The following is a 26,077-nucleotide window of genomic DNA, read 5'->3' on the forward strand; positions in this document are numbered from 1 at the left end:
TGCTGGTGAGCTGAGAACACTTCCCGTTGTGCTGATCAATATTGTCTTATTGTTTCCTGGTATTCCTCTCCCTCTCTCTCTACCCATCGTCTCGTCTTATACTTAGATTGTAAGCTCTTTGGGGTAGGGACCATCTTTTTTCTTCTGTTTGTACAATGCCTAGCACAATGGGGTCCTAGTCCATGACTGCAGTACAAAATAATACCTGAACGTTGGTTCCTGGAGACCCATCCTTTCTTTGGGAGAGGGAGCAAAGGTATACGTACGAAGGAGAACAGAACAAGGAGAGATGCAAGCAACAAATCTCTCCCCAACTGCATGAGAAGCCAGCAAGGGGCAGGGGTAAGTGCAGGCCCTGTGGGTTCTATGTCTTCCCCAGGAGAGGTCTGATGGTGCATAACAGGGTCTGATCTAGCATGGCAGCTACAAGGGGGCAGATTTTAGAATGTATTTAGTGCTTAAAGATGCAGGTGGTAGGCACTAATGGGATTTTCAGAAGCACCTAAGCAGGTTAGTCCCCTGACTCCCACTGAAACCGATGAGAATTAGGTGACTAGCCTGCTTGGGTATTTTGAAAATCCCACTAGGCTCCTAAATACCTTTGAAAATCTGGCCCTAGAAGGTTGGTGGAGTGAGGGAAGTTGCATCTGAAGAAGTGAGGTTTTTACCCACGAAAGCTTATGCCCAAATAAATCTGTTAGTCTTTAAGGTGCCACCAGACTCCTTGTTTTTGTGGGAAGAGAGTACCATTAAAAAGTTCAAAGTTATAGTACTGCGTATGTTAAATGAGACATCCCAGGGGTATTTGTGTCAGTCTGAAGGTGGTAGTTGTGGGACAGAATTTTTGGAATATAGACACAGTATATTTTAGAGGAAGATTCGTCTTTAAAGTGCTACAGTAACTAATTTAGCAGGTAACCAGACAGGATCAAGAGAACTCTTCCAATTGTATCTCAGCACCAATCCAGCCTCCTAAAATGTAGGAGGTTCTCAACAGGCCCAATACCCATTCCCACCACAGAGACACCCCCAGGCATGCCCTGATTCAAAACAGCTCCCATTGAAACACTAACAAGATACAATGGTTTGATTTTAAAAATTCTGATTTATTCAAGAAAAAAAAATGGTTTCCCCTTTCAATGCATGTCCAAGGAACAAAACAAATGTAACTGGCTCTTCATTTAAAAATAAATGACATTTCCCATCTCTGGCCATGTAAAATAGCCTGAAGGCAGCAAGTCAGACTACAGCGTCCCCTGACAGAGTCCCTTATTCCCCACAGATGGATAATCCCCCAGCAAGAACAAGCTAGGGCTGTGCGATTTGATCAGCGACTGAAAATACATCAAAAACAAATCTTGAGAGAGTAAATTTGAGTTCTCATGCTCAAGACAGCGAGGGGCTGATAGCGCTAGCTGGAGCCAGGCGAATGCTGCACAAGCTACTCATGCACAGCTCTGCCAACGGCCATCAATCCCAACTTGCAGCATCCCCAGCTGTTCCAGTCGTGAGCCCCTGTGCAGTGAGTACCACTTGATACAAAGCCTCCACGCAATTTGGCTCACGTGCAAACATCCACTGGGGACTTGGATGAGATCCATCAAATTCATTTAACTGGCAACCAGCTCTGGATCTGGACTACAGCGTTAGCTGCATTGAGCCCAAGGCTGGATCACTAACCTTTACCTTACTGATGACTATTGAAATGAACATCAGTCAGAAGCCAGCGTATTTCTAGTACACTTACAAGAACATGTCTGTATGGAATACCTGCACATGCAAAAGAGAAGGCTTGTTGCTCTGAGCCAGTAAGGCAGCAGGTCAGTAACAGTGCACTCACAATAACTCTGATTGGACGATTAAATCTACAGTCGGTTGCTTGGTCCAATGGAAAGAATCCATTTTTGACAGAACACATGATCATCCTCTCTTTCTTCCCACTGTTTATGTAGTGGCAGGTCAGCCTGCCACGGTGATCTAGTAGGTGGGTCTCTTCTCATTTGAACACAGCAAAATAAAGGTAATTAAAAAAATCCACAACCCAAAGCACTAGGTGAATTTAGTGAGACTGAAAGTGCCAAACTGGGACCCATGGAGTTTGAGGTCCCCTCTTTATCCACAAAACAACTACAGTAAAGATAGTCACAGCACGGGCTTTGCATCCCCCACAACAACGTGCCTCAAATCTGGAGCAAATGGGATTCTCTAGGGGGAAGGTGGGGAAGAAGCGTTCTGCCTCCATAGCTTACTCAATCCTTGGTCTTTTTGTCAAGGCTCCCATTGAGTGCCAGTGGCCATAGTGATTGTCATGTGGGCACCTGTTTGCCAGGAACTGAGCCGAGACCAGAAACCACAAGTTCAGCTCATGCAAACCACCAGCATAAGGAGACTTTTTTTGAGGCGGGGACAGTTCAGGCTGAGTCTTTACCCCAGATCCTTTGCTGGGAGGTCTTATGGTGACGTTACACTCTCGGGAGCCCGCTCAGTCTGTCCTTGCAAGCACAGCAGTCCCCCTCTCCTTCACCCCCCCCAAAAAAAACAAAACAGACACAACCTTTCCCCCTGCAGCCCTGGGAAAGCGGGCTGCCTCCCCCTACATGGGTGGGGGTTCACCCCGTTGGCTCTCTCAAATCCAAATCAGCCAATGGTCTGTTTAGATTTAAAATTATGTTTCTTTAATAAAACAGCCATTAGAAAGGAGAGATCTGATTGGTGGATGGAGGTTCCAATAATGCAAGATTTGGTATAAGTGGCAGGGGAGGGACTAGCTGGCTAATTGAACCATACAAAAGTGCCATCACCGTTGGAGCCGCTGAGTTACACCCCCATTTCCAGGGGGAAGGGAGCATGTTTAATACATGATACATTGTATTTCTCCAGTAACTGAAGGTTCCCAAGGCCTGTGGGTATCTGGGCTAATCACACACCCTACCATGCTTTCCCTCTGACCAGTATAACTATGCAGCTTGCAACAGAGACCTGCCCAGTATAACTATGCCCTGTATCCTGCATTGTGGTTCCAGGGGGGCAGGTACCACTCTAATCCCTCCCTGCCTCCATGCAGTCTCATTGTTAATATCAACAAAGCCCTACAATGCATGCACCCAATGGATGTTCTCTGCTGGACCCTTTGTGTGCCAATGACTGTGGAGAGCTTCCCCACGGGGGGGCTGTATCCAGGAGCTGTGTCCAGTCCCTTCTCAGGATTCAATCCAGTCCTTGTTCGATACACAACAGAAAAAAGGAAAACAAAAACTATTAAACAAATTAAAGGTGACCCGCCCAGCCTTCTCCTGAGGCTGCTGAGGGAGTAGGACACTCTGCTTCCAGGCGCGGCATCTCCCGCCAGCAGGGGTCTCAGCGACGAGGTCGGTGCCAGCGCTATAACTCCGACTGCGAGCGTGAGATGCGGGGCCCCTTGCGGATCTCCTTCCGTTTCTCTTCTTTCTTTCTCCGTTTCTCCTCCTCTCGCAGGGCCTTCTGGAACGTGTCTGCACTGGGGAAAAACTGAGAGCGCAAGGAGGAGCTCAGCTCCGCACGGGTGCAGACAAGAAAAGCAATCCCAGTGCCTTAGCGGTCTCGGGAAGCCTGACAATGTTCATTAATTAAATCTCTTAATCCGTAAAGGGGGGAAAGTCTCCACTCCCTTCTGCCAGTTGTAGCCTTACTGACGTCAGTGGAGAAATCAGGTGATCCAAAGCCCATGAACAGATTCCTGATGACTCCCATGGGCTTTAGATCAGATACTAAGCAAGAGGCAAATCGGGCCCAATTACTTCTGTGAGGCAGGTACGACTGCCCCCATCTTATCGATGGGGACATTCAGAAATAGAGAGATTAAGCGACTTGCCCAAGGCAGTCCCATAAGCTCAGAGTCCCGACTCTCCTAGCCACACAGACTGCAGAAGGGGCCCTCAACTCTGAGGCCGTGCTGGGGGGGGAGTGGAGGTTTTGTTTGTGCTCTTTTTGTTTTGTTTTGTTCGCTCTCGGGACAAAGAGAGAGACCAAGCAGGTAACCCAGCTCCTAAACAGATCCTGAACTGATACATCTAATATTACAGAAATTGTAAGTAATAGAAAGGAAATGCATTAGATTATCTTTTGTTTTAGCTCATGAATTTTCCCTATGCTCAGAGGTAATTTTATTCCTGTTTTGTAACTGGGAAGCAGAGTCAAAGGGGAATCCTCTGTGTTTTAAATCTTTTTATTTACTCTGTAAAGTTATCTTCCATCCTGATCTTGCAGGTGTGATTCTTTTACCTTTTTTTTTTAAATAAAATTCTTCTTTTAAGAACCTGATTGATTTTCAGTGTCCTAAAAACCAGGGATTTGGTCTGCGCTCACTTTGTTGACCTATTGGTTGGTATACTATTCTCAAGCCTCCCCAGGAAAGGGAGTGAAGGGGCTTGGGGGGATATTATGCGGGGGATAGGGCTCCAAGTGGCCCCTCCTTGAATGGTTGTTTAAATCACTTGGTGGTGGCAGCAATACTGTCCAAGGACAAGGAAAGGAATTTGTGCCTTGGGGAAGTTTTTAACCTAAGCTGGTGGAATATAAGCTTAGGGGGTCTTTCATGCGGGTCCCCACATCTGTACCCCAGAGTTCAGAGTGAGGAGGGAACCCTGACAGCAGGGGATAAAGGTGGAGGAGGAAACGTGCACAGGGATTGACTTGTGGTTTTGCCATTTTACCTCAGAATGGTCGGTTTTAAAGGGATTCTGGTAATCCGGAGATTTCTCACTAATTCCCAGCTCCTGAGCCATCTGTGGATCAAAAGAAAGTCAGTGCTGGAGAGCATCTCTCACCCTACTGCTCCATGCCCTGCCCCACGTCTCTTATTCCTCCCTCTCCTCCAGCCCCATCTCTCCCCCTCTCGACTCTCTTCTCTCAGTTCCCTTCTCTACCCATTTCTCCAGTCCAATACCCGCAGTCATCCCCCCTCCCTTCGGCCTGTCCCCTGCCTCCAGGGGGGCCGGCCATGCCAGGAGTCAGGATGATAAGCGCAGAGCCTTACCAGTCCGAGCACTTGGGAGTGAGGTCCCTGATCGAACACGCCCGTCTGGTTGCAGAAGCTGATGCCCCAGCGGACCAGGTTGTTCCAGTTGGAGTTGCGGTCAAAGTAATGGTGGACGATTTTGGGGAAGCGCAGAACCACGTCTCCAAAGAAAGCAGTGTTCTCCACCACGTGGGAATAGGCTAGGGGCAGAATCACAGGGACAGTCAGCAGAGGGTCTTGTTGCACACGCACATGTCCACTTCCTTCTGCATGTAAGCCAGCAGAGATCGCCTTCCAGCCAAGAAACTCTTAGCGTGGCCCCTACTTGCGTGGCCAGGCCAGGGGGAAAGCCCTCCTCTTAAGCTGCCAAAAGGACTGCATAACAGTCCCAGTTTAAGTGGTGACATGCAGGATGTGCCCTCAAACACAGCAAGCCCTGTGTGACTGGAGGCTTCTAATTGTTTACGTCTGCTCCAGTCAGCAGACGTCCCAACGAGTGGGTACCCCTGGCTGGGTTTGGTTCAGCAGGGCGCTAATAAACACGGCAGAAGACTGCGCTTTCCTACTGACAGAGATGAGGGATGGGAGAGCCTCACCCTCCTCAGACCTGGCCAATCCAGGATTATTCCATACACTACCAACTTCAGGGGCCTCGTCTAATCTAGTTTTAAATAACTCAGGTGATGTGGCCTCCAGCACTCATTCCCCTTGGGAGACTGCTCTCCTGTATAATAGACCAAGGTGTTAGGAAGTGGGTTTTTATACTCAGCCCAACTTTTCCCTTGGTCCATTTCTTGCTTTTAAAGTCAGTTATAACCCCCCTTGGTTCACCTTCCCCCTCTGCTTGCCGTTTACAGCCTACAGGTACTTTAGAAGGTTTGCATAGCCTCCACCCTCCCTCCCGCCATCATTTGGCCAAATTCTCAAAGACAATTCAGTCATCCCACAGGGCTGAATTCATCCCTCAGATACCAATCTGTGCATCCCTCTCTGGGTGGGAGTTGTCTGATGGTCTTTGTTTCCTTCATAAATCAACCCTCCAGCCATCATAGATACTGGCCCATAGGCTGTGGACAGGATAAAATACAACTCTCCCCAACCTTGGAGTGATTTTCTCTTCTGAAACCATTACTGGCCAGCAACTGCTTAAAAAGAGGGTAATTGACAGAGGTTCTTGTGTTCCTCTACAATGTATGGGCTCTCAATCCTCATGCTTCAGGTCATAAACTAATCATTAGGTGGGGTCAAGAAGAAATTTCTTCCTCCACATTCTGTATAGCATTGCACAAAGAGATGCATTATGGGAGGTTTTACACCTCCCTCTGAAGCATTCAGCATTGAACACTGTTGAAGACAGGATACCAGACGAGGTGGCCAAATCAATTTTTTTGGTCTCTAATGTCCTCCCTGTTCAGCACACTGGACAGAAGGCCAAGTGCTTACTTTTCATCAGCCATGCAGAAGAAACAGCCAGATTCTGTTCTGCCTCACAGATCACTGGGAGAGTCCCCTGGCTCCACTCCCATCCCAGGATCTTCTAAATGCTGGCAACAATGATGCAGGAAGCAGGACAAAGAGCCAAGTGGATGAGAAAGGGTTCCCAGATTTTCATAGATTTTTAAGGCCAGCAGGGACCATTAGATCATCTAGTCAGACTTCCTGGAGAACACAGGCCATCGAATTTCCCCCGTTACTCCTGCACTGAGCCCATTTGAAATGGCAAATGAGAGGGAGAGAGAAGAATGAAAGAGCACTGGAAGCGGAAACTGGGATTAAAAGGAGAGGAAGTCCTACCATCCTTTAGCTTCTCGTCCTGAGGGAAGGGCCCATCTGGAGGCACATCTGCGGCTATAAGGACAGCCCGGGAGTCCTCCAGCACCTGAACATTCAGAAAGTGAACTCAGTGAATCCATCTGCCTCCCAGATCTGATGTTTCTCCTGCCTGCCCCAGGCGTCCTGCCAGCTCCAGGCTCCTCTCACTCCCTCTCCTCCTTTTTGCTGGTGCAGTCTGCCCCGACTCTCCCACCCTGTTTTAAAACATAGCCCCGCCCTCTCACGCCCAGTGACCTTGGTCCAGTTCCCAACCCCACTGCTCACTCTTATCAACCCCCTTCTTCTCCCCTCCTCCCCGTTGTCACGTTCCCATTGTGGTGCTCTGGGCTGGGACACACCCTCAGGAACATGGGATAAGGGTAAGTTGTACTGAGCCCTCCCTGCTCAGACATTGGTGGGAGGGCTGGGCTCCCAAAGAGCACCCAGCAGCACCCAAAGCCCCGGAGGAGGGATGGGGGCGGCAGTTAGTGGGTGACGCTCACTTTGAAGAGTCCCTTGAGCATGATGTCGATGATTTTATATTGTTGGTTCACGTCGTTGAGCTCAATCAGGTTCTTCAGAGCGTTCATCTGGTCCTTGCGCTTCACCTCAAACAGCTTCTTATCTGCAGCTCTGTCAAGGATCGCGCCCACTGCCCAGACTTCACTGCTGGACCAGGCCCTGCCTCCTGACAGCATCGCAGAGTCCAACACTGAGGCCTCTGAGGTTACGTCTACATTGCATCTGGGATCGAGTCTCCCAGCCCGGGAGCACATAGTTGTGTTGGCGGTGCTCGCGTTATTGTGCTCAAAATAGCCGTGCAGAACCTCCCCGCCCTCCTATGCTGGAGAGCCTGAGCTGCAACATCACTGCAGCATCTACACAGCTATTTTTAATGCACTAGCACCAGCCCTGCCAGCACACATTTGTGGACCTGGGATGGGAGGCTCACTCCCAAAGGCAGTGTAGATACACCGTTAGGAAACACACACACACCCGCCCATAGTCTCCCACAGACAGGCCACTTCCCTCTTTCCCAGAGCTGGGCTCGGCCCCACGATCTCATTTTACGGACTTGGAACAGTTTTTCCCTCCCACAACTCCAAACTCAACGATTTCCAGCTGAGATGCACTGACCCATGCAGAGTTCCAGAAGAGAGACTGCCCAGCCCAGTACAACCAATCACTTATGGGGCCTCCATGGTGTCTGAGGGCAGGGTGTGAGTGACTGAGCCTATCCGCTCCATCAGTTCAGAGATGGGAAACAGGAGCAGGCTTTTAACAACCCTGCAACACAGACATCTGCCAACAACCCCCTTGGGGCATTTAATAAATACTAAGCACTTATATCGAGCTTAACATTTACAACCCACTGATATGACTGGCAGTCCCGGAACAGCCACTCTGAACTCATGTTAATTCCCAACCTCTCCTGCAATACACCAGGGGCTTTGAGCATCCTGCAATGCCAATTTGATTAACCCTTCACCAGGAGAGGCTGGCACAGACAGGAAGGATCCAGGTCAGCTGCTGATGCCCAGTAAGAATGATAAACACAGAAGAGACATAGACCAGGCTGAGTGAAATCATGTACAAAGCAGCCCCTCACCAATAGCAACAGTGTCAGGCAATCATGGTGAGATAGCCCCATGCATTCATAGTGTAAGTTGGTTAAAGTTTTAAGCTAAAAGTCACTTCAACTAGGCAATTATTTTGACTGGTTCTTTGAGGGTTCACTTAAAAGGACAGCACTCCAGATTGTCACACTCCAGTGTGATTCCCCCAAGCTAAGAAGAGAGAAGTAAGGTCCAGGTCCTCAGCTGATGTATACTGGCATAGCTCCAGAGAAGTCAATGGAGCAGCACCAAACTCACCAGTGCATGATCTGGCTGAAAAGTTCAGTCACTTTACCTGACGAAGAAGTAAGCAATAGCGTCTGGGTGGTGTATGCTGATTGGTAAGAGAATTGCCTGGCTGAGCTCTAAGACCTGGAAGGAATAGGACCTTTTGGCTTTGATCCCAGCCCTGTGGGAGATTTGGGATTATTTTTGGGGAATTCATATGGACTAAGACAGGACAAACCCCGACAATTCCTGCAAGAATCTCACTGAGAGTATTTGGAAGCGGGGAGAGAAAGTGTATTATGGGTCACTGTACTTTTCTCCCTGGGAGCACACTGTGGCTGAAACTCTTGTCTAGAATACAATCTGTACCTACTCTGCGCCAAGCTGAGAATCTGCCTCTATGCTAACCAAGGATAAAAGAATGAAGTGAAATGGGTCTTATATAAGCAAACTACTGAGCCTAGATAAATCCTCCCTACAGAAGAGCAAAGATGTGCCAGCTCAGCAGTTCTGATGCTATCCCATAATCAGAGAAATCAGAGTCAGGGTCATCTAGTTCATCACCTATCGCCTGGCTAACACAGGCTTGGTCTTTGCAATTCCTCTTCTCAGCCCAGCTCTACCTGATTCAGTTAATGCGGTTCCCACCATTGCCCCTGGAGACTGTTCCCCAGTGTGTTAGATCTCACAGTGAGGAAATAGTTCCCAATATTCAGTCTGCATTTTCCTTAGTTCACATTATCTGTAATTCTAACCCTGAGGCCCCCTCAATAACTCCTTTCCCTCTTCGGTGCTTAATCCTTCTAATACCTGTCAACTGCTCTTGCAGTCCTCCCTCCGCCCGCCCTCACTCACAGCCCAAGCGCAGGCCTGGAGAGAAGGATACAGATTTCCAACCCAGAGTCTATGCTCTGTTTCTCTGTGTCTGAAGAGCTGCCCCTGGACAACATCAGTGTGAAGAGAAAGGTGCAGACCCGGAACAGATCCATGTCTGAAGTCCTGGATCAGAACAAAACAACAACAAAGACTTCATGAGCTGGGTAAGATGTACAAACCTCCCCACACATCCCAGTGCCACGTGCCACACAACCCTCTGACATCCGGAGCCAAATAGCATCCCCAGGACAGATGACAGGGTTCTTGTTGAAGAGGCTCCTTCCTCATCAGTCTTATATCCATTTCCCTATCTTCTCCCCACTGCACAACAAGTGCATTAATAGGGGGAGGCAGGGCTGCCATTTCCTCTTACGTTTCATCCAATAGTCACTGGCAGAAGCAGGATGGTGGTCAAGATCCATCAGGAACCTAAGACTGCCCAGCACAAGAGACGGATATCAGACTATATAGGACAGGGCTCTGACCCCGTTCACCAAATCCAGTTATTCTCAATGAAGTCTGAACTCCGTTAAACCTACTCTTCAAACTTGCCTTTAGCAACGGTGTTCTATGCTACTCCCTAAAGCCACTTCGGTAAGAACTTCCTCCGAACTTCCAGCCCAAACAGTTCTATATTTCACTGCAGGGTGTCACTCCCGTTCCTGCCTCGGCATTAGCTCCTTGGGGGTATTATCTATGCTGTCCTGTTAGGATCCCTCCATTTAATCGCCTAAGCAGGGTAGGGAGGCACAACCAACAATTATAATTCAAAGGGGGGGGGACTCAGCTCAAAAAGTTTGAAAACTGCTCAGGGTGCAGGGAGAGGGATAGCTAGGGCCTAGGAGCTGTGTGCAGTGAGGCGTATAACTCAGGGTGCACGGAGAGGGGTAGCTAGGAGCTGTGTGCCGGCAGGGGGTAGCTCAGGGAGTAGCTAGGACAGGGGTCCCCAACGCGGTGCCTGCGGGCACCATGGCGCCCACCGGGGCGTCTAAGTGCGCCCGCATACTGGCTGGCAGATAAGCATCTGCCGAAATGCCGCCGACAAGCAGTGTCATCCAGAGGGATCACCGCCGAAATGCCGCCGATGCCTACTGATGTTGCCGCTTGTCGGCGGCATTTCGGCGGATGCTCGTCCACCGCCACAGTCCTCCATGGCTCGTCGTCTGGCGCCCGCCAGACAAAAAAGATTGGGGACCACTAAACTAGGAGCTGTGTGCAGGCAGGGGTTAGCTAGGAGCTGTGTGCAGTGAAGCATGTAGCTCAGGGTGCAGGGAGAGGAGTATCTGGAGCTGTGTGCTGGGGCGGGCACACCTTGTTGCAGTCGCTGCTCACCGAGGGCTCTGCTGGCCCTGGAGCGGGACCCCCGCCTGGGCGGGTCTTACCAGCTGCCTGAGAAGTCAAAGGGGGCTGGGAGCCTGCCACAACTCTGGTGACCAGCAGCAGCAGGAGACAGGGAATGCCGCAGTTTCCCGCTCCATGGCACCAGCCAAAGCAGCAGCTGCCCCGCACTACCCAGCTCCAGCCTCCAACCTGGCCAGGGGGCAGGGTCTAGGGGGACTGCAGGAGAGTAGAAAGTGTGTATGTGTATGTGGGTGTGGGGGCAGGGAGGTGTGGAGCTGCCCTCAGGACTGCCTCACTCTGGATAAGGCACTGCAGTTTGGAGGGGGGGGAAAACGCCCTCCCGAGGCCCCTCCCCCACAAATCTGCCCATGGTCTTCCGGCTTCAGCCCTACAGGGAGTGCCACGGCTCCCGGCTTCAGCCCCGCAGGGGGCACCAGGGCTTGGTTTAAGACCCTGCAGCTCCTGGCTTCAGTCCCGTGGAGGACTCTGGAGCTCATGGCTCCCAGCTTTAGCCCCACGGGGGGCACCAAGGCTCCAGACTTCAGCCATGGCCCCCGCCACCCCCCTGAAAACAGCCTGCGGACCCCAGACCCCTCCCGGTTAAGAACCACTGCAATAGTGTATGTGGTAAATAAAGACAGGCACTGTAGGATCTGCATAACAGAAATCGCTCTGCGTGGGGGATCCAGTCCCTGAACAAGAAAAGAGAACGCCACCATATCAGGTAGAAGTGGTCCTGCCTGGAGTGCTAGATTTACAGTAATCCCTCAAGTAGGGGATGAGAGACACGTCAAGGAGGGTCAGAGAGGTCCACATATAAGTCAACATGTGCCTTCTCTCCAGACACAGATTTCTTGGCACATATTAGGATAGATACGGTCTACAAAGAAAAACAGTCCCTGGTTATTCAGGTGCTGGGATTGAGAGCACTCTCAAGAGTCTATTCCGCTTCTCCAAGGGAAAAGAACATTACTTATGGAGAGCAGCAGAGCCACCTAAACCACCCCCCTCCAGGCCACTCCCTCCAGGGACAAAGGCTCACAGTTGACAGGACTAAAGTTTTTATTGCAATGTAACAAACACTGCAAGTCAATTCTTTCTGAATAGGTAATTTGTCCAACTGAAACAGGGGATCTGCACTGGTAGCTGCAAATCCCAGAACATGAATCATTGGGTAAACCTCTCTCCCATAGGAGTCAGAGTCCCACCACGCCAGACTACCAGGTTCAGAGACGCTGAGCGCAGCATGAGGGAGAGTTACAGAGCAGACAAACTGAAGGCTGCAATCAAATGCATGCTTTTTGCTATGTTTCTGAGACCTCTATGGCCAAGGGCAGCACTTCCAGGAGCTAAAGTATCAAAGTGATCACATCCAGTATTATAAAATGTAAGGTGCTTTTTTCAAATCCTGAGAACGTCATGGGCCCTCTCCAATTCAGGAGCTGAGCAAAGGCTGCAAGGAGAAATGTTCTGGTCCCAGTGAAAAGTAGATGCACTGCTTTAGGCACAATACTGCACAATACACAACAAAGAGCCTAGTCCTTGTGAAAAATTTACAGTGGAGATCAAAGCTATGGGCTCAAACAGAGCGTTTGCAGAACCTCCTGCAAATGAGAGCGAGGGCCAAAACAGAGCTGGGATAAGTAGACGCAAATTCCACCACGCCAGAGGCAGCTGCTGAATTTCGGTGATTCTCCTTAAGGGTTTTGGATCGAAGGAAAAGGAACAGCCTGTGGACTGAAAGATCATCAGCTGTCACTTGGGATTCAGACACCTGTTTGTGTGCGACTCTGTGTGTGTGTCCTTAGCCAACATCCTTGTCTGCTCCCGTGTGATGCTACAGCCATAAGGAGCAGACTGATATGTCAGAGGGATCTGGATGGAAAGGTCTGTGGCAGCTGGAGTCAGCTAGTCAGTCCATTGGGAGCTTCCAGCCCAGACTGTACAGTGAATGACCAGGCTGCCAGCAGCTGTCTGGAAAGGGGATGGGAAGAATTCCTGCCTGTAACTGCCTTGTTCTGCTGCCCAAGGTGGCTCGGCTGGGCCCTCCTTCTCCTGCTGCTGAGAAGTCTTGGGCAGAATCTGTGGTGACTGTTTCCTCACAAGGGTCTCCAAAACCACAGACTCCTTTTAAGTGGGGCACAGTATGAAGAGATGCTGGCTGGCTGAAGGGAGAACAGGGAAATAGAGTGTGCAGCAGCCCCCTCTGGGGCAGTGGAGAGCCATCAGTGCTGAACCAACAGACGGGCAGCACTGCCGCGGAGAGATGTAAGCAGATGCACACATAGGTAACAGCGGAGTTGATGGGGACTGGGAGCAACTCATCAGCTACCTGAGGGGAGAAACAAGGGGGGAAGAGAAACAGGGAGCCAGAGGTCAAATTGCCCAGCCTCATCACACTGATTCAGTGAAACAGGAGGCTAGTGGGACATATTGCACAGTTACAGCTCACACTGCTGTGATCCCACCTGCTCAGGTTCAATTCTCCTGTGAAGATGAGACTACAGAGAGCACAGATCCACCCAGACTAGACCCTCCTGGTTCAGATAAGTGAATCAGCCAGGACTAGGGAGCAGCACTGACAACGGGGGAGGTCACTTGCACAAGTAGGTTGAAGTCCTGCTCATCCTGTAGCAGAGACCCTCATTTCGCCTGCCCAGAGAAGCAAAATCACACAAGAGCCTCAGAGGAGTCAGAGCATTTGGGCAGGTCTCCAGTGCAAAAGGTAACTGTGTCTGAACATGGCTGTCGGCCATCACATTCACTGACCCGGGGCTGACTTGTCTACATGCATTCAGCCCCAGGTTGGCTAACAAGCCTGCCAACAACTGCGCTGAGACATGGTTACATTTCTTAGGGTACGTCTATACTTACCTCCGGGTCCGGTGGTAAGCAATCGATCTTCTGGGATCGATCCCGGAAGTGCTCTCCGTCGACGCCGGTACTCCTGCTCCGCGAGAGGAGTACACGGAGTCGACGGGGGAGCCTGCCTGCCGCGTGTGGACCCGCGGTAAGTTCGAACTAAGATACTTCGACTTCAGCTACGTTATTCACGTAGCTGAAGTTGCGTATCTTAGTTCGAAGTGGGGGGTTAGTGTGGACCAGTCCATAGCGTCAGAGAAGCTGATGAAAGCTGGAGCTGCTCACTGCCCTTAACAAGAGGGTGAGCAATGCTCCCATTTGCCAGCAGGTCTTCTTGCTCCTGAATGCTCCCAATGGACTTCTGACCTTTAACACTACCGCATAAAGAGCTGTTGTTTAAAGAACACTAGTCCCATATGTTAGATGGCTTAAGTCTTTGCATTTGCGTTTCCAGCCTAATAAACCCCGTTAAATCTGTCTGACTGACGTGCACACACATGTCTGTTCTATGCTGGGAAATTTACCCCCCCAAATTCTAACAGGTTCTAAAATTGGTTCACTAAATCAATATTAAAAGTGGCCAATTTCACAAAGCTGAAAACTTTGTTCTGAACCAAATCAGCTGAGAGGAAGAATTTAATCAGAAAAATTTGAATGATAATTGGGAATTGTTTAAGAATACTTTACTAGATGCCCAAAAAGCCACAATTGAGGAGGAAGGCCGTATGAGTTAAAAAAATCAACCTGGTTTAGAGGGGAAGTGAAAGCAGCTATAAAAAAAATAGATAACAAATGGAAGAAAAAGGAAGTTGCATAATAATTAATATAAATCATAAGCTAGGAATTGTAGAAAATTGATAAGGAAGCAAAGGGACACAAAGAGAACTCTATGTAGAGTTGAGGACAATAAGGAGTTTTAAAAATATATTAGGAACAAAAAGAATCCTAATAATGCTATTTGTCCATTACTAGATAAAATTGGTAGAATCATCAATAACACTGCAGAAAAGGCAGAAATCTTCAATAAATATTTCTGTTCTGTATTTGGGAAAAAAACAGATCATGGTGATGATAACACTATTTCCTTTCCACCAGTATCTCGGGCGGATGTTAAACAGCAGTTACTAAAGTTAAACATTTTTATATCAGCAGGTCTGGATAACTTACATCCAACAGTTTTAAAAGAGTTGGTTGCTGACCTCACTGGACTGTTAATGTTGATTTTTCCAATAAGCCTTGGAATACTGGGGAAGTTCCAGAAGACTGGAAGAAAGCTAATGTGCCAATATTTTAAAAGGGTAAACAGGATGACTGAAGTAATTATAGGTCTGTCTTTCTGACATTGATCCAGGCAAGATAATGGAGCAGCTGATTCAGGACTCAAAGAATTAAAGGAGGGCAATATTATTAATGACAATCAACACAGGTTTATGGAAAATAGATCCTGTCAAACTAACTTGATATCTTTTTTGATGAGATTACAAATTTGGTTGATAAAGATTAAAATAGTGTTGATATAGAATATCAGGGTTGGAAGGGACCTCAGGAGGTCATCTAGTCCAACCCCCTGCTCAAAGCAGGACCAATTCCCAACTAAATCATCCCAGCCAGGGCTTTGTCAAGCCTGACCTTAAAAATCGCTAAGGAAGGAGATTCCACCACCTCCCTAGGCATTCCAGTGCTTCACCACCCTCCTAGTGAAAAAGTTTTTCCTAATATCCAACCTAAACCTCCCACACTGCAACTTGAGACCATTACTCCTTGTTCTGTCATCAGGTACTACTGAAAACAGTCTAGATCCATCCTCTTTGAAACCCCCTTTCAGGTAGTTGAAAGCAGCTATCAAATCCTGCTTCATTCTTCTCTTCTGCAGACTAAACAATTCCCTCAGCCTCTCCTCATAAGTCATGTACTCCAGCCCCCTAATCACTTTTGTTGCCCTCAGCTGGGCTCTTTCCAATTTTTCCACATCCTTCTTGTAGTGTGGGGCCCAAAACTGGACGCACTACTCCAGATGAGGCCTCACCAATGTCAAATAGAGGGGAATGATCACATCCTTCGATCTGCTGGCAATGCCCCTACTTATACAGCCCAAAATGCCATTAGCCTTCTTGGCAACAAGGGCACACTGTTGACTCATATCCAGCTTCTTGTAACCCCTAGGTCCTTTTCTGCAGAACTGCTTCCTAGCCATTCAGTCCCTAGTCTGTAACAGTGAATGGGATTCTTCCGTCCTAAGTGCAGGACTCTGCACTTGTCCTTGTTGAACCTCATCAGGTTTCTTTTGGCCCAATCCTCTAATTTGTCTACGTCCCTCTGTATCCTATCCCTACCCTCCAGCGTATCTACCACTTCTCCCAGTTTAGTGTCATCTGCAAACTTGCCGAGAGTGCAGTCCACGCCATCCTGTAGATCATTCATGAAGATATCGAACAAAACCAGCCCCAGGACCGATCCTTAGGGCTCTCCGCTTGAAACCAGCTGCCAACTAGACATGGAGCCATTGATCACTACCCGTTGAGCCCGACGATCTAGCCAGCTTTCTATCCACCTTATAGTCCATTCATCCAGCCCATACTTCTTTAACTTGCGAGCAAGAATACTGTGGGAGACTGTATCAAAAGCTTTGCTAAAGTCAAGGAATAACACATCCACTGCTTTCCCCTCATCCACAGACCCAGTTATCTCCTCATAGAAGGCAACTAGATTAGTCAGGCATGACTTGCCCTTGGTGAATCCATGCTCACTGTTCCTGATCACTTTCCTCTCCTCTAAGTGCTTCAAAATTGATTCCTTGAGGACCTGCTCCATGATTTTTCCAGGGACTGAGGTGAGGCTGACTGGCCTGTAGTTCCCCAGACCCTCCTTCTTCCCTTTTTTAAAGATGGGCACTACATTAGCCTTTTTCCAGTCATCCGGGACCTCCCCCAATCACCATGAGTTTTCAAAGATAATGGCCAATGGCTCTGCAATCACATCCGCCAACTCCTTTAGCACCCTCGGATGCAGCGCATCCGGCCCCATGGACTTATGCTTGTCCAGTTTTTCTAAATAGTCCCGAACCACTTCTTTCTCCACAGAGGGCTGGTCACCTTCTCCACATACTGTGCTGCCAAGTGCAGCAGTCTGGGAGTTGACCTTGTTCGTGAAGACAGAGGCAAAAAAAGCATTGAGTACATTAGCTTTTTCCACATCCTCTGTCACTAGGTTGCCTCCCTCATTCAGTAAGGGGCCCACACTTTCCTTGACTTTCTTCTTGTTGCTAATATACCTGAAGAAACCCTTCTTGTTACTCTTAACATCTCTTGCTAGCTGCAACTCCAAGTGCGATTTGGCCTTCCTGATTTCACTCCTGCATGCCTGAGCAATATTTTTATACTCCTCCCTGGTCATTTGTCCAATCTTCCACTTCTTGTAAGCTTCTTTTTTGCGTTTAAGATCAGCAAGGATTTCACTGTTAAGCCAAGCTGGTCGCCTGCCATATTTACTATTCTTTCTACACATTGGGATGTTTTTTTCCTGCAACCTCAATAAGGATTCTTTAAAATACAGCCAGCTCTCCTGGACTCTTTTCCCCCTCCTGTTATTCTCCCAGGGAATCCTGCCCATCAGTTCCCTGAGGGAGTCAAAGTCTGCTTTTCTGAAGTCCAGGGTCCGTATTCTGCTGCTTTCCTTTCTTCCTTGTCTCAGGATCCTGAACTCGACCATCTCATGGTCACTGCCTCCCAGGTTCCAACCACTTTTGCTTCCCCTACTAATTCTTCCTGGTTTGTGAGCAGCAGGTCTAGAAGAGCTCTGCCCCTAGTTGGTTCCTCCAGCACTTGCACCAGGAAATTGTCCCCTACACTTTCCAAAAACTTCCTGGATTGTCTGTAGTATACTTAGACTTTTATAAAGTTTTGACTTAATACCATGTGGCATTTTGAAGAAAAACTAGAATATAAAATTAACATGGCAAACATTCAATGGATTAAAAGCTGGCTAATCGATGAGTCTCAAAATATAACTGTAAATGGGGAATCATCACTGAGAAGATGTGTTTCTAGTAGGGTTTTGTGGAGATCAGTTCTTGGCTCTATGCTATTGAACATTTTTATAAGTGACCTGCGAGACGACATAAAATCATCACTGACAAAATTTGCAGATAACACAAAAATCGAGGGAGTGGTAAATAATGAAGAGGACAGGTCACTGATACAGAGCAATCTGGATTGCTTGGTAAACTGTATGATGGGGGACTCTATCCTGGGAAGCAGTGACTCTGAAAAAGATTTGGGTATCATGGTGGATAATCAACTGAGCATTACCTCCCAGTATGATGCTGAGGCCAAAAGAGTTTATGCGATCCAGGATGCATAAACTGGGGAATCTCGATTTGAAATGGAGAGGTTATATTACCTCTGATATTTGGCACTGGTGTGACCGCTGCTGGAATACTGTGTCCAGTTTTGGCGTTCACAACTCAATTTTATGTTGATAAATTGGAGAGGGTTCTGAGAAGAGCCACGAGAATTATTAAAGGATTACAAAACATGTCTTATATAGTGATTGAGTCTATCTATTTAGCTTAAGAAAGAGAAGGTTACAGGATGACTTGATTGCAATCTATAAGTACCTATATGGGGGGGAAATATTTAATAATAGGCTCTTCTGTCTAACAGAGAAAAGTGTAACACAATCCAATGGCTGGAAGCTGAAGTGAGACAAATTCAGGCTGGAAATAAGGTGTAAATTTTTAACAGTGAGAGTAATTAACCATTGGAACAATTTACCAAGATGTGACGGGGTGGACTAGGCCCAGAGGCCCCCAGCTAGAGGCCTCAGGGTCTTGCCACACTTGTCCCAGGTAAGGACCAGTGGAGAGGTCCTCAAAGCAGGCTAGAGTGGCTGCAGGGGAAGCAGCCAATCAGGGCCCAGGAGGGCCCTAGAAAAAGGAGCTACAGAGCAGCCAGAGACAGAGTAGTTCCTTGCTAGAGTTGGAGGAGTGTGGATGACTGAGGGAACTGCAGCACAATGGACAGCCCAGTGCTAATAGGGACTGGGGAAGCAAGGAAGAGCTCCTGGCTGACTACTGGTCCTGAGCTTAGAAGAGCCCTGAACTAAGGGTAAGGCATTGGTGAAGGCTGCTCTCCCGCCACAGGCCACTGGGGAAGGGCCTACAATTGGATATCAGTAAACCACCAGAAGGGGACTGAACTCTCAAGAGGCCAAAACAGACTAAGACGGCAAAACCATTGCCTCCAGGGAGGAAGCCCTGGGGGTATGGCCTAATGGCAGAGTTGGGATTGGTTTAAAGACTGCGGACACAGTCAACTACGGGGGGTGCTCATGAGAGGTAGGTGCTGACCCCATTACACAAGGGTTGTGATGGATTCTTCACCACTGGTCATCTTAAATCAAGAAAGATCTTATGCTTTTCTAAAAGATCTGCTCTAGGAATTGTTTTGGAGAATTTTTATGGCCTGTCTTATACATGAGGTCAGACTAGATGATCACAATGGTCCCTTCCGGCCTTGGAATCTATGGAGCTGTATTGTAAACCAGGCTCCAGGTCATCTGGACCATTTGTACTGAGCCACCATCTTCAGCAGGCTCTGAAAATGGTTTAGGCCACCTGTAGCATGATTCACACGGCAGTTCCAAGGGGCTTTACAATCACATTAGCTAACCGGCGTTTCAAGTCGGTTAGAATTCTGTGGACATGTTTCCCACCCAGACCAGGCCACTGGTTTACAGGGCTTGGGGTGGAAATTTTCAGGTGATGCTCTTCTGTGTTTTCTCTAGGAAAAAATTCCCCTTGGAAGTTGGAATCTTTGCCTCACTCTTCACCATCTTAGGGATCATATGAGAGGGAGAAATTTGAAACACACATTCCCCACCTCCCACTGAAACAATCTTTGCTGACGCAGAGTTGTTGCCACAACCTCAGGCAGAGAGAAGGTTGGGAAGCAAAGGCCTATGTTGTTCCAGATGGGAAGCAGTTGCCACTAATATTCTCTGCCAGCTCTGTCCAGCTGGTTGGTTCAGCAGAAAATCCATTTGTCTGAATTGGTCGCCTGAATCTCCCAATTTAGATTGTGTTTAAAAAGCCACTATGAATAGCCTGGCTTTAAGAATGGTTACCATTTTCAATTCAATTAGAGGGGAGCAGTAAGCTGTAAATATTCTCCTGCGGTAACTCAAAATCCACAGCATCTGGCTAGTGCATGAGAAGAAAATCTGCAATCTACCTACATCTTCCGGATTCGTGTCACCTTGGTATCTGAGCTCCTCACAAGCAGTTAGGGATTTATTCTCACAACCACCCCAGGAGGTAGAGATGTATCATTATTCCCACTTGAATTTAAAATACACACACATATAAGGAATTGGGCAGAGAAATTAAGTCACTCGCCCCAGGTCTACAGAGAGTCTGTTGCAAAGCAGTGAATGGAATCGTCAGAAGTCTCTGGCTAGCCCTCTGCTTTAACCACAGACCTCTTTAGTGAAATGGATCGATTTAGGTGCCTTGTCCGAGCTAACAAAATGTAAAAAAACAAAACAGCATCAGTGGTGGAAACTATACAAGATATTCTCACTTCTTTACATCTGAACAGCGCAAGATATTATTAGTAACACAGGTATGGAATAATTAAATACAATGACCTCAATGGTCCCTTAAAATGCAGATTAGATAGATTAAATATTCTGGGGCAGATCATCACATGGTGTTAATTGGCATCACTCCTATTGAAGTCAATGGAGCAACCATGATTTACGCCAGCTATGGATCCGGCCCCAGCATATTTAATTTTAGTGGCTTGTGTTCACTTGAGGGAAATCAGCAGCACCTTAAAAGGCTCATGTGTGGTACAGGTAACCCATGGAGCTTCCCTTTAAGCACGGCGGGAGCCAGTCTTTATCACACAAGGTGGTAATGGTGTGGAAATTGGATTAGCTCTCATTTCCCCAGCAGTTTTCTGAAAAACCCAGCCATCTGATTGTCATCCACACATCAATTACAGAACAGCAAGCATCACACAAGTAGGACATAATTCTGTCTCAATGCAGGCTGTGAAAAATCTTGAAAGGTATCTGTCCTTTTTAAGGACTGCTTTTTAATGACTAGAATAGGAGCATAAGAGTAGAGGGGGAGGGGGGAAATGAGACCATGATGTGACAGAGGAGAGAGAGCCCCTTTATGGAATGTGCATACTCCCTGTAATTGTTGTCCAGCATATAGATGATATGAGGATAGGTGCCATGTGTGGGTGGGTGTGAAGGAGAGATCCAATTACAGAAAATGTCAGTGTTTTTGACAGCAACAGAGTCTTTTATAAAAGTGACATGCTTCCAACACTGGAAAAAGGGAAAAGAAAATTACCTCTCCTAATCATGTCAGAGGGATTATCTATTGGGATAAATCGAAGAGTAACTGCAGGAAAGATCAAAGTGATTTATAGACATTAATTAAAGCATCACAAACAACCCTGTGAATTCCATGTTTCTATGGGGCATTCAGCAGAGATCATCTGTTGGAGTCTAGCAGGCGTAGCCTATACCAGAGGCCATAGGTGCCATGGACAGGGGGGAAGAAGGTCTGGTGGCCTTCAGTCCCTCATGTCTTTTTCTTGCACTCCTCTGCTCCTGAGAGATGCAGAGAAGCAGACTTTAAGAGAGAGGTGTATGAGGTCAGAAACAAGCTTCTTCCTTTGTGGTATAATAATGCAAAGTCAGAGGCATTATGGGGAGTTTAAGCCTTCCTCTGAAACATCTAGATTTGGCCGCTATCAGAAACACAGGATAATAGATCAGCAAGGTCATTGGGCTGATCTAATATCACAATCCTTTCCATAGTTATAAATAGGACACCATTTTTTGCACACAACATATCAGACTAACATCTAATCAGAAAGTTACCCTCTTAGGCAGGAACAAAACCGTACCAGGTACCAGCCAGACTCCTCAATTAAGTATTGCTAGTAGTGTGAGCAAGGAACTGAAAGACAAAGAGGATCTATGCAGTGCTTAATTTGCATCATGGATGAGCACCGGCGCCTCTAGGCTTGGCAGTTCATAGACCCAGCACCTCTGGGCTTGCCCCGTCAGTTATGAAAGTAAAAAAAATTTCTTGAGCCCTGGCACCTAATTGTTTGAGCCCAAAACCTCTTTCATTACAAAATTAAGCACTAGATCTATGCCTAGCTCTGCCTATGACTCATGGCCTGCATGACCATGGGGGGCGGAGGGGCACTCAACTTAGCTGTACTGCAGTTTACCCATCTGTAAAATGGGCATAACAACACAGCTACCTCACAGGGTGTTGTGAGGCTGGTCTATGAAGCACTCTGAGATACTTTGATGGAAGATGCTCTAAGTGACATGGAGAAGACCATCCAGCCCAGTTATTTGCTTGCATTTTATTAGCTTGATCTCAAAATAGCTCCCTGCACAGGACAGGTCCTCTGCATTGCCTAGTCTAGGAGGGTGGGTAGGGCTTGTGGCCAGCCTGAAGTTTAGGCTACCATCATTCTCCAGCAATCCAGCCCCTCCTCTCCGTTAACCGCTCTGTGCCTAGCCATGAAGAACAAGCCAGGGATGATCCATCACGGGAACTTACGGTGGTGCCCCTGATAGGAAGGAACAGGTTCCTGCTCCTTACACCGCAGGCGGCGCGGTGGCTTGTTAACCAGGAGATTTCAGTCAGAGAGGCGCTGCGGGGCTGGCGCAGGGCCCCGGGCAGCTCAGCGCCAGGAGGGCGGGCTACAGCAGAAAGCCACGTTCCAAGCCCACGAGAGAGCAACGAGCCTCCCCGGCGCTGGGGGCTGGTGCCACTGCACCCTGCAGGCCTGGCCGCTGTGCCGAGCCGGTCTCTCTCCCCGCCGGCCGGTGCTGAGCAGCCCGCGGCGGGCAGCAGCTGGCCCCGCGCCTGGCACGTGCGGGCAGCGCTCAGCCCGCGCTCCCCCGGGACCGGGCTGCGCCGCGATCGCACCTGCCGCGCGCCGGCCGAGCAGCGCCTCCCCCGCCCCGCGCCCTCACCTGCCGCCGCCGGGGAGGCTCCAGCCTGCGGGGCCGCCGCTCACTGGCACCGGGCTGTCATGCCGCCGCCGCTCTTCTCCTGCCCGGCAGCGGGCTGTGCGGGCCGGCCGTGCGGAGAACGATCCAGCATGCACCGCTCGGCGATGTCACTTCCTGAGCCCGCCGCCGGCCCCACGAGCCGGGCCGGTGCAGGGCGCTCGGGCTCAGCCGCGGCGGAGCAGCAGGTTACCAGGGCAGGGTGCTGTCTTGGCCCGGTTTCACTGCACAGCTACGATCACATTGTTCTCTGAGCACACCGTGATTCCAATCGCCTTCTGGACTTCCACCTGGTGACAACACAGGCCACTGAATCTGGTCCACAATTTGGTGTCACACACAGAGAGAGACAGACCAGGTGTCCCGATTTTAAAAGGAGCATCCCGATGATAGGGGCTTTGTCTTATATAGGATCAGTGCTTAATTTGTAATGAAAGAGGTGCAGGGGCTCAAGCAATTTTTTTACTTTAATTGACTGGGCAAACCCAGAGGTGCTGGGGCTCTGAACTGCAAAGCCGAGAGGTGCCATGGCTGCCTCAGCACAAATTAAACACTGTATAGGACCCTATTAGTGTCCCCTCTTGATTTTTCACACTTCTTGTTGAGTCACCCTAGCACACCCATACACGCTAATCTCAATAACACACATGCGCCATAGGATGCCAGACCAACAAGGGCTGCATTTCGGGGGCAGAGGAGTATTTGCTGTATATTCACTCTGTAAAATCTTTTGGATCCTTCAGGCAGAAAGACCCTAGAAATGTAAGGTGACAACTAAGAGGATTTTTTAAAAAACAAAATATCTTTGAAGCAAGATCGAACCAGTATCTATATACAAATGCGAGAAGTATGGATAATAAGCAGGAAGAAGTGGAAGTGCTAATACAACTATGACATTGTTGGCATCACTGAAACTTGATGGGATAATACACATGATTGGAGTGTTGGTGTGGATGGGTACAGCTTGCTCAGGAAGGATAGGGGAAAAAGGGAGGAGGTGTTGCCTTATATATTAAAAATGTACACACTTGGACTGAGGTGGAGATGGACATAGGAGACGGAAGTGTTGAGAGTCTCTGGGTTAGGCTAAAAGGGGTAAAAAACAAGGGTGATGTCATGCTAGCAGTCTACTACAGGCCACCTAAACAGGTGGAAGAGGTGGGTGAGGCTTTTTTTAAACAACTAACAAAATCATCCAAAGCCCAAGATTTGGTGGTGATGAGGGACTTCAACTATCCAAATATATGTTGGGAAAATAACACAGCGGGGCACAGACTATCCAGTAAGTTCTTGGACTGCATTGCAGACAACTTTTTATTTCAGAAGGTTGAAAAAGCTACTGGGGGGAAGCTGTTCTAGACAAATAGGGAGGAACTCATTGAGAATTTGAAAGTGGAAGGCAACTTGGGTGAAAGTGATCATGAAATCATAGAGTTTGCAATTCTAAGGAAGGGTAGAAGGGAGTACAACAAAATAGAGACAATGGATTTCAGGAAGGCAGATTTGGGTAAGCTCAGAGAGCTGATAGGTAAGGTCCCATGGGAATCAAGACTGAGGGGAAAAACAACTGAGGAGAGTTGGCAGTTTTTCAAAGGGACACTATTAAGGGCCCAAAAGCAAGCTATTCTACTGGTTAGGAAATATAGAAAATGTGGCAAAAAAACACCTTGGCTTAACCATGAGATCTTGCATAATCTAAAAAATAAAAAGGACTCATATAAAAAATGGAAACTAGGACAGATTACAAAGGATGAATATAGGCAAACAAAACAGGAATTCAGGGGCAAGATTAGAAAGGCAAAGGCACAAAAAGAGCTCAAACTAGCTACGGGAATAAAGGGAAACAAGAAGACTTTTTATCAATACATTAGAAGCAAGAGGAAGACCAAAGACAGGGTAGGCCCACTGCTCAGTGAAGAGGGAGAAACAGTAACAGGAAACTTGGAAATGGCAGAGATGCTTAATGACTACTTTGTTTCGGTCTTCACCGAGAAGTCTGAAGGAATGCCTAACATAGTGAATGCTAATGGGAAGGGGGGAGGTTTAGCAGATAAAATAAAAAAAGAACACTTTTTCACTTAGAAAAATTAGATGCCTGCAAGTCACCAGGGCCTGATGAAATGCATCCTAGAATACTCAAGAAGCTAATAGAGGAGGTATCTGAGCCTCTAGCTATTATCTTTGGAAAATCATGGGAGACGGGAGAGATTCCAGAAGACTGGAAAAGGGCAAATATAGTGCCCATCTATAAAAAGGGAAATAAAAACAACCCAGGAAACTACAGACCAGTTAGTTTAACTTCTGTGCCAGGGAAGATAATGGAGCAAGTAATTAAGGAAATCATCTGCAAACACTTGGAAGGTGGTAAGGTGATAGGGAATAGCCAGCATGGATTTGTAAAGAACAAATTGTGTCAACCAATCTGATAGCTTTCTTTGATAGGAATAACGAGTCTTGTGGATAAGGGAGAAGCTGTGGATGTGGTATACCTAGACTTTAGTAAGGCATTTGATACGGTCTCGCATGATATTCTTATCGATAAACTAGGCAAATACAATTTAGATGGGTCTACTATAAGGTGGGTGCATAACTGGCTGGATAACTGTACTCAGAGAGTTGTTATTAATGGTTCCCAATCCTGCTGGAAAGGCATAACAAGTGGGGTTCCGCAGGGGTCTGTTTTGGGACTGGCTCTGTTCAATATCTTCATTAACGACTTAGATATTGGCATAGAAATTACGCTTATTAAGTTTGCAGATGATACCAAACTGGGAGGGATTGCAACTGCTTTGGAGGACAGGGTCATAATTCAAAATGATCTTGGCAAATTGGAGAAATGGTCTGAGGTAAACAGGATGAAGTTTAACAAAGACAAATGCAAAGTGCTCCACTTAGGAAAGAAAAATCAGTTTCACACATACAGAATGGAAAGAGACTGTATAGGAAGGAGTACGGCAGAAAGGGATCTAGGGGTTATAGTGGACCACAAGCTAAATATGAGTCAACAGTGTGATGCTGTTGCAAAAAAAGCAAATGTGATCCTGGGATGTATTAACAGGTGTGTTGTGAGCAAGATACGAGAAGTCATTCTTCCGCTCTACTCTGCGCTGGTTAGGCCTCAACTGGAGTATTGTGTCCAGTTCTGGGCACGGCATTTCAAGAAAGATGTGGAGAAATTGGAGAGGGTCCAGAGAAGAGCAACAAGGATGATTAAAGGTCTTGAGGACTTGACCTATGAAGGAAGGCTGAAAGAATTGGGTTTGTTTTGTTTGAAAAAGAGAAGACAGAGGGG

General features: G+C 47.9%; 1 protein-coding gene across 1 annotated transcript; it reads right to left on the reverse strand.

The window, feature by feature from the left end:
* Window positions 1-1,085: 1,085 nt before the first annotated feature.
* CCDC134 (coiled-coil domain containing 134) lies at window positions 1,086-22,870 on the reverse strand. The gene is made up of 7 exons (XM_054030642.1): window positions 22,750-22,870; window positions 9,539-9,651; window positions 7,312-7,433; window positions 6,791-6,875; window positions 5,015-5,196; window positions 4,692-4,763; window positions 1,086-3,507 (listed from the first exon to the last, which is right to left on the reverse strand). Exons 2-7 carry the CDS (start codon window positions 9,639-9,641, stop codon window positions 3,382-3,384), a joined length of 690 nt encoding a protein of 229 aa, XP_053886617.1. The 5' UTR covers window positions 9,642-9,651; window positions 22,750-22,870; the 3' UTR covers window positions 1,086-3,381.
* Window positions 22,871-26,077: the final 3,207 nt, after the last annotated feature.

Source organism: Malaclemys terrapin, chromosome 1, assembly GCF_027887155.1.
Source record: "Malaclemys terrapin pileata isolate rMalTer1 chromosome 1, rMalTer1.hap1, whole genome shotgun sequence".
Lineage (NCBI taxonomy): Eukaryota > Metazoa > Chordata > Testudines > Emydidae > Malaclemys > Malaclemys terrapin.

Excerpts from the sequence above, each read along its gene's own strand:
- CCDC134 (XM_054030642.1), bottom strand. The coding sequence starts at position 9,641 with ATGGATCTGTTCCGGGTCTGCACCTTTCTCTTCACACTGATGTTGTCC. Across the intron at positions 5,197-6,790 it reads GGACGAGAAGCTAAAGGATG|CCTATTCCCACGTGGTGGAG; the intron begins GTAGGACTTCCT and ends TTCTGCCCCTAG. Across the intron at positions 4,764-5,014 it reads ACTCCCAAGTGCTCGGACTG|ATGGCTCAGGAGCTGGGAAT; the intron begins GTAAGGCTCTGC and ends TTTGATCCACAG.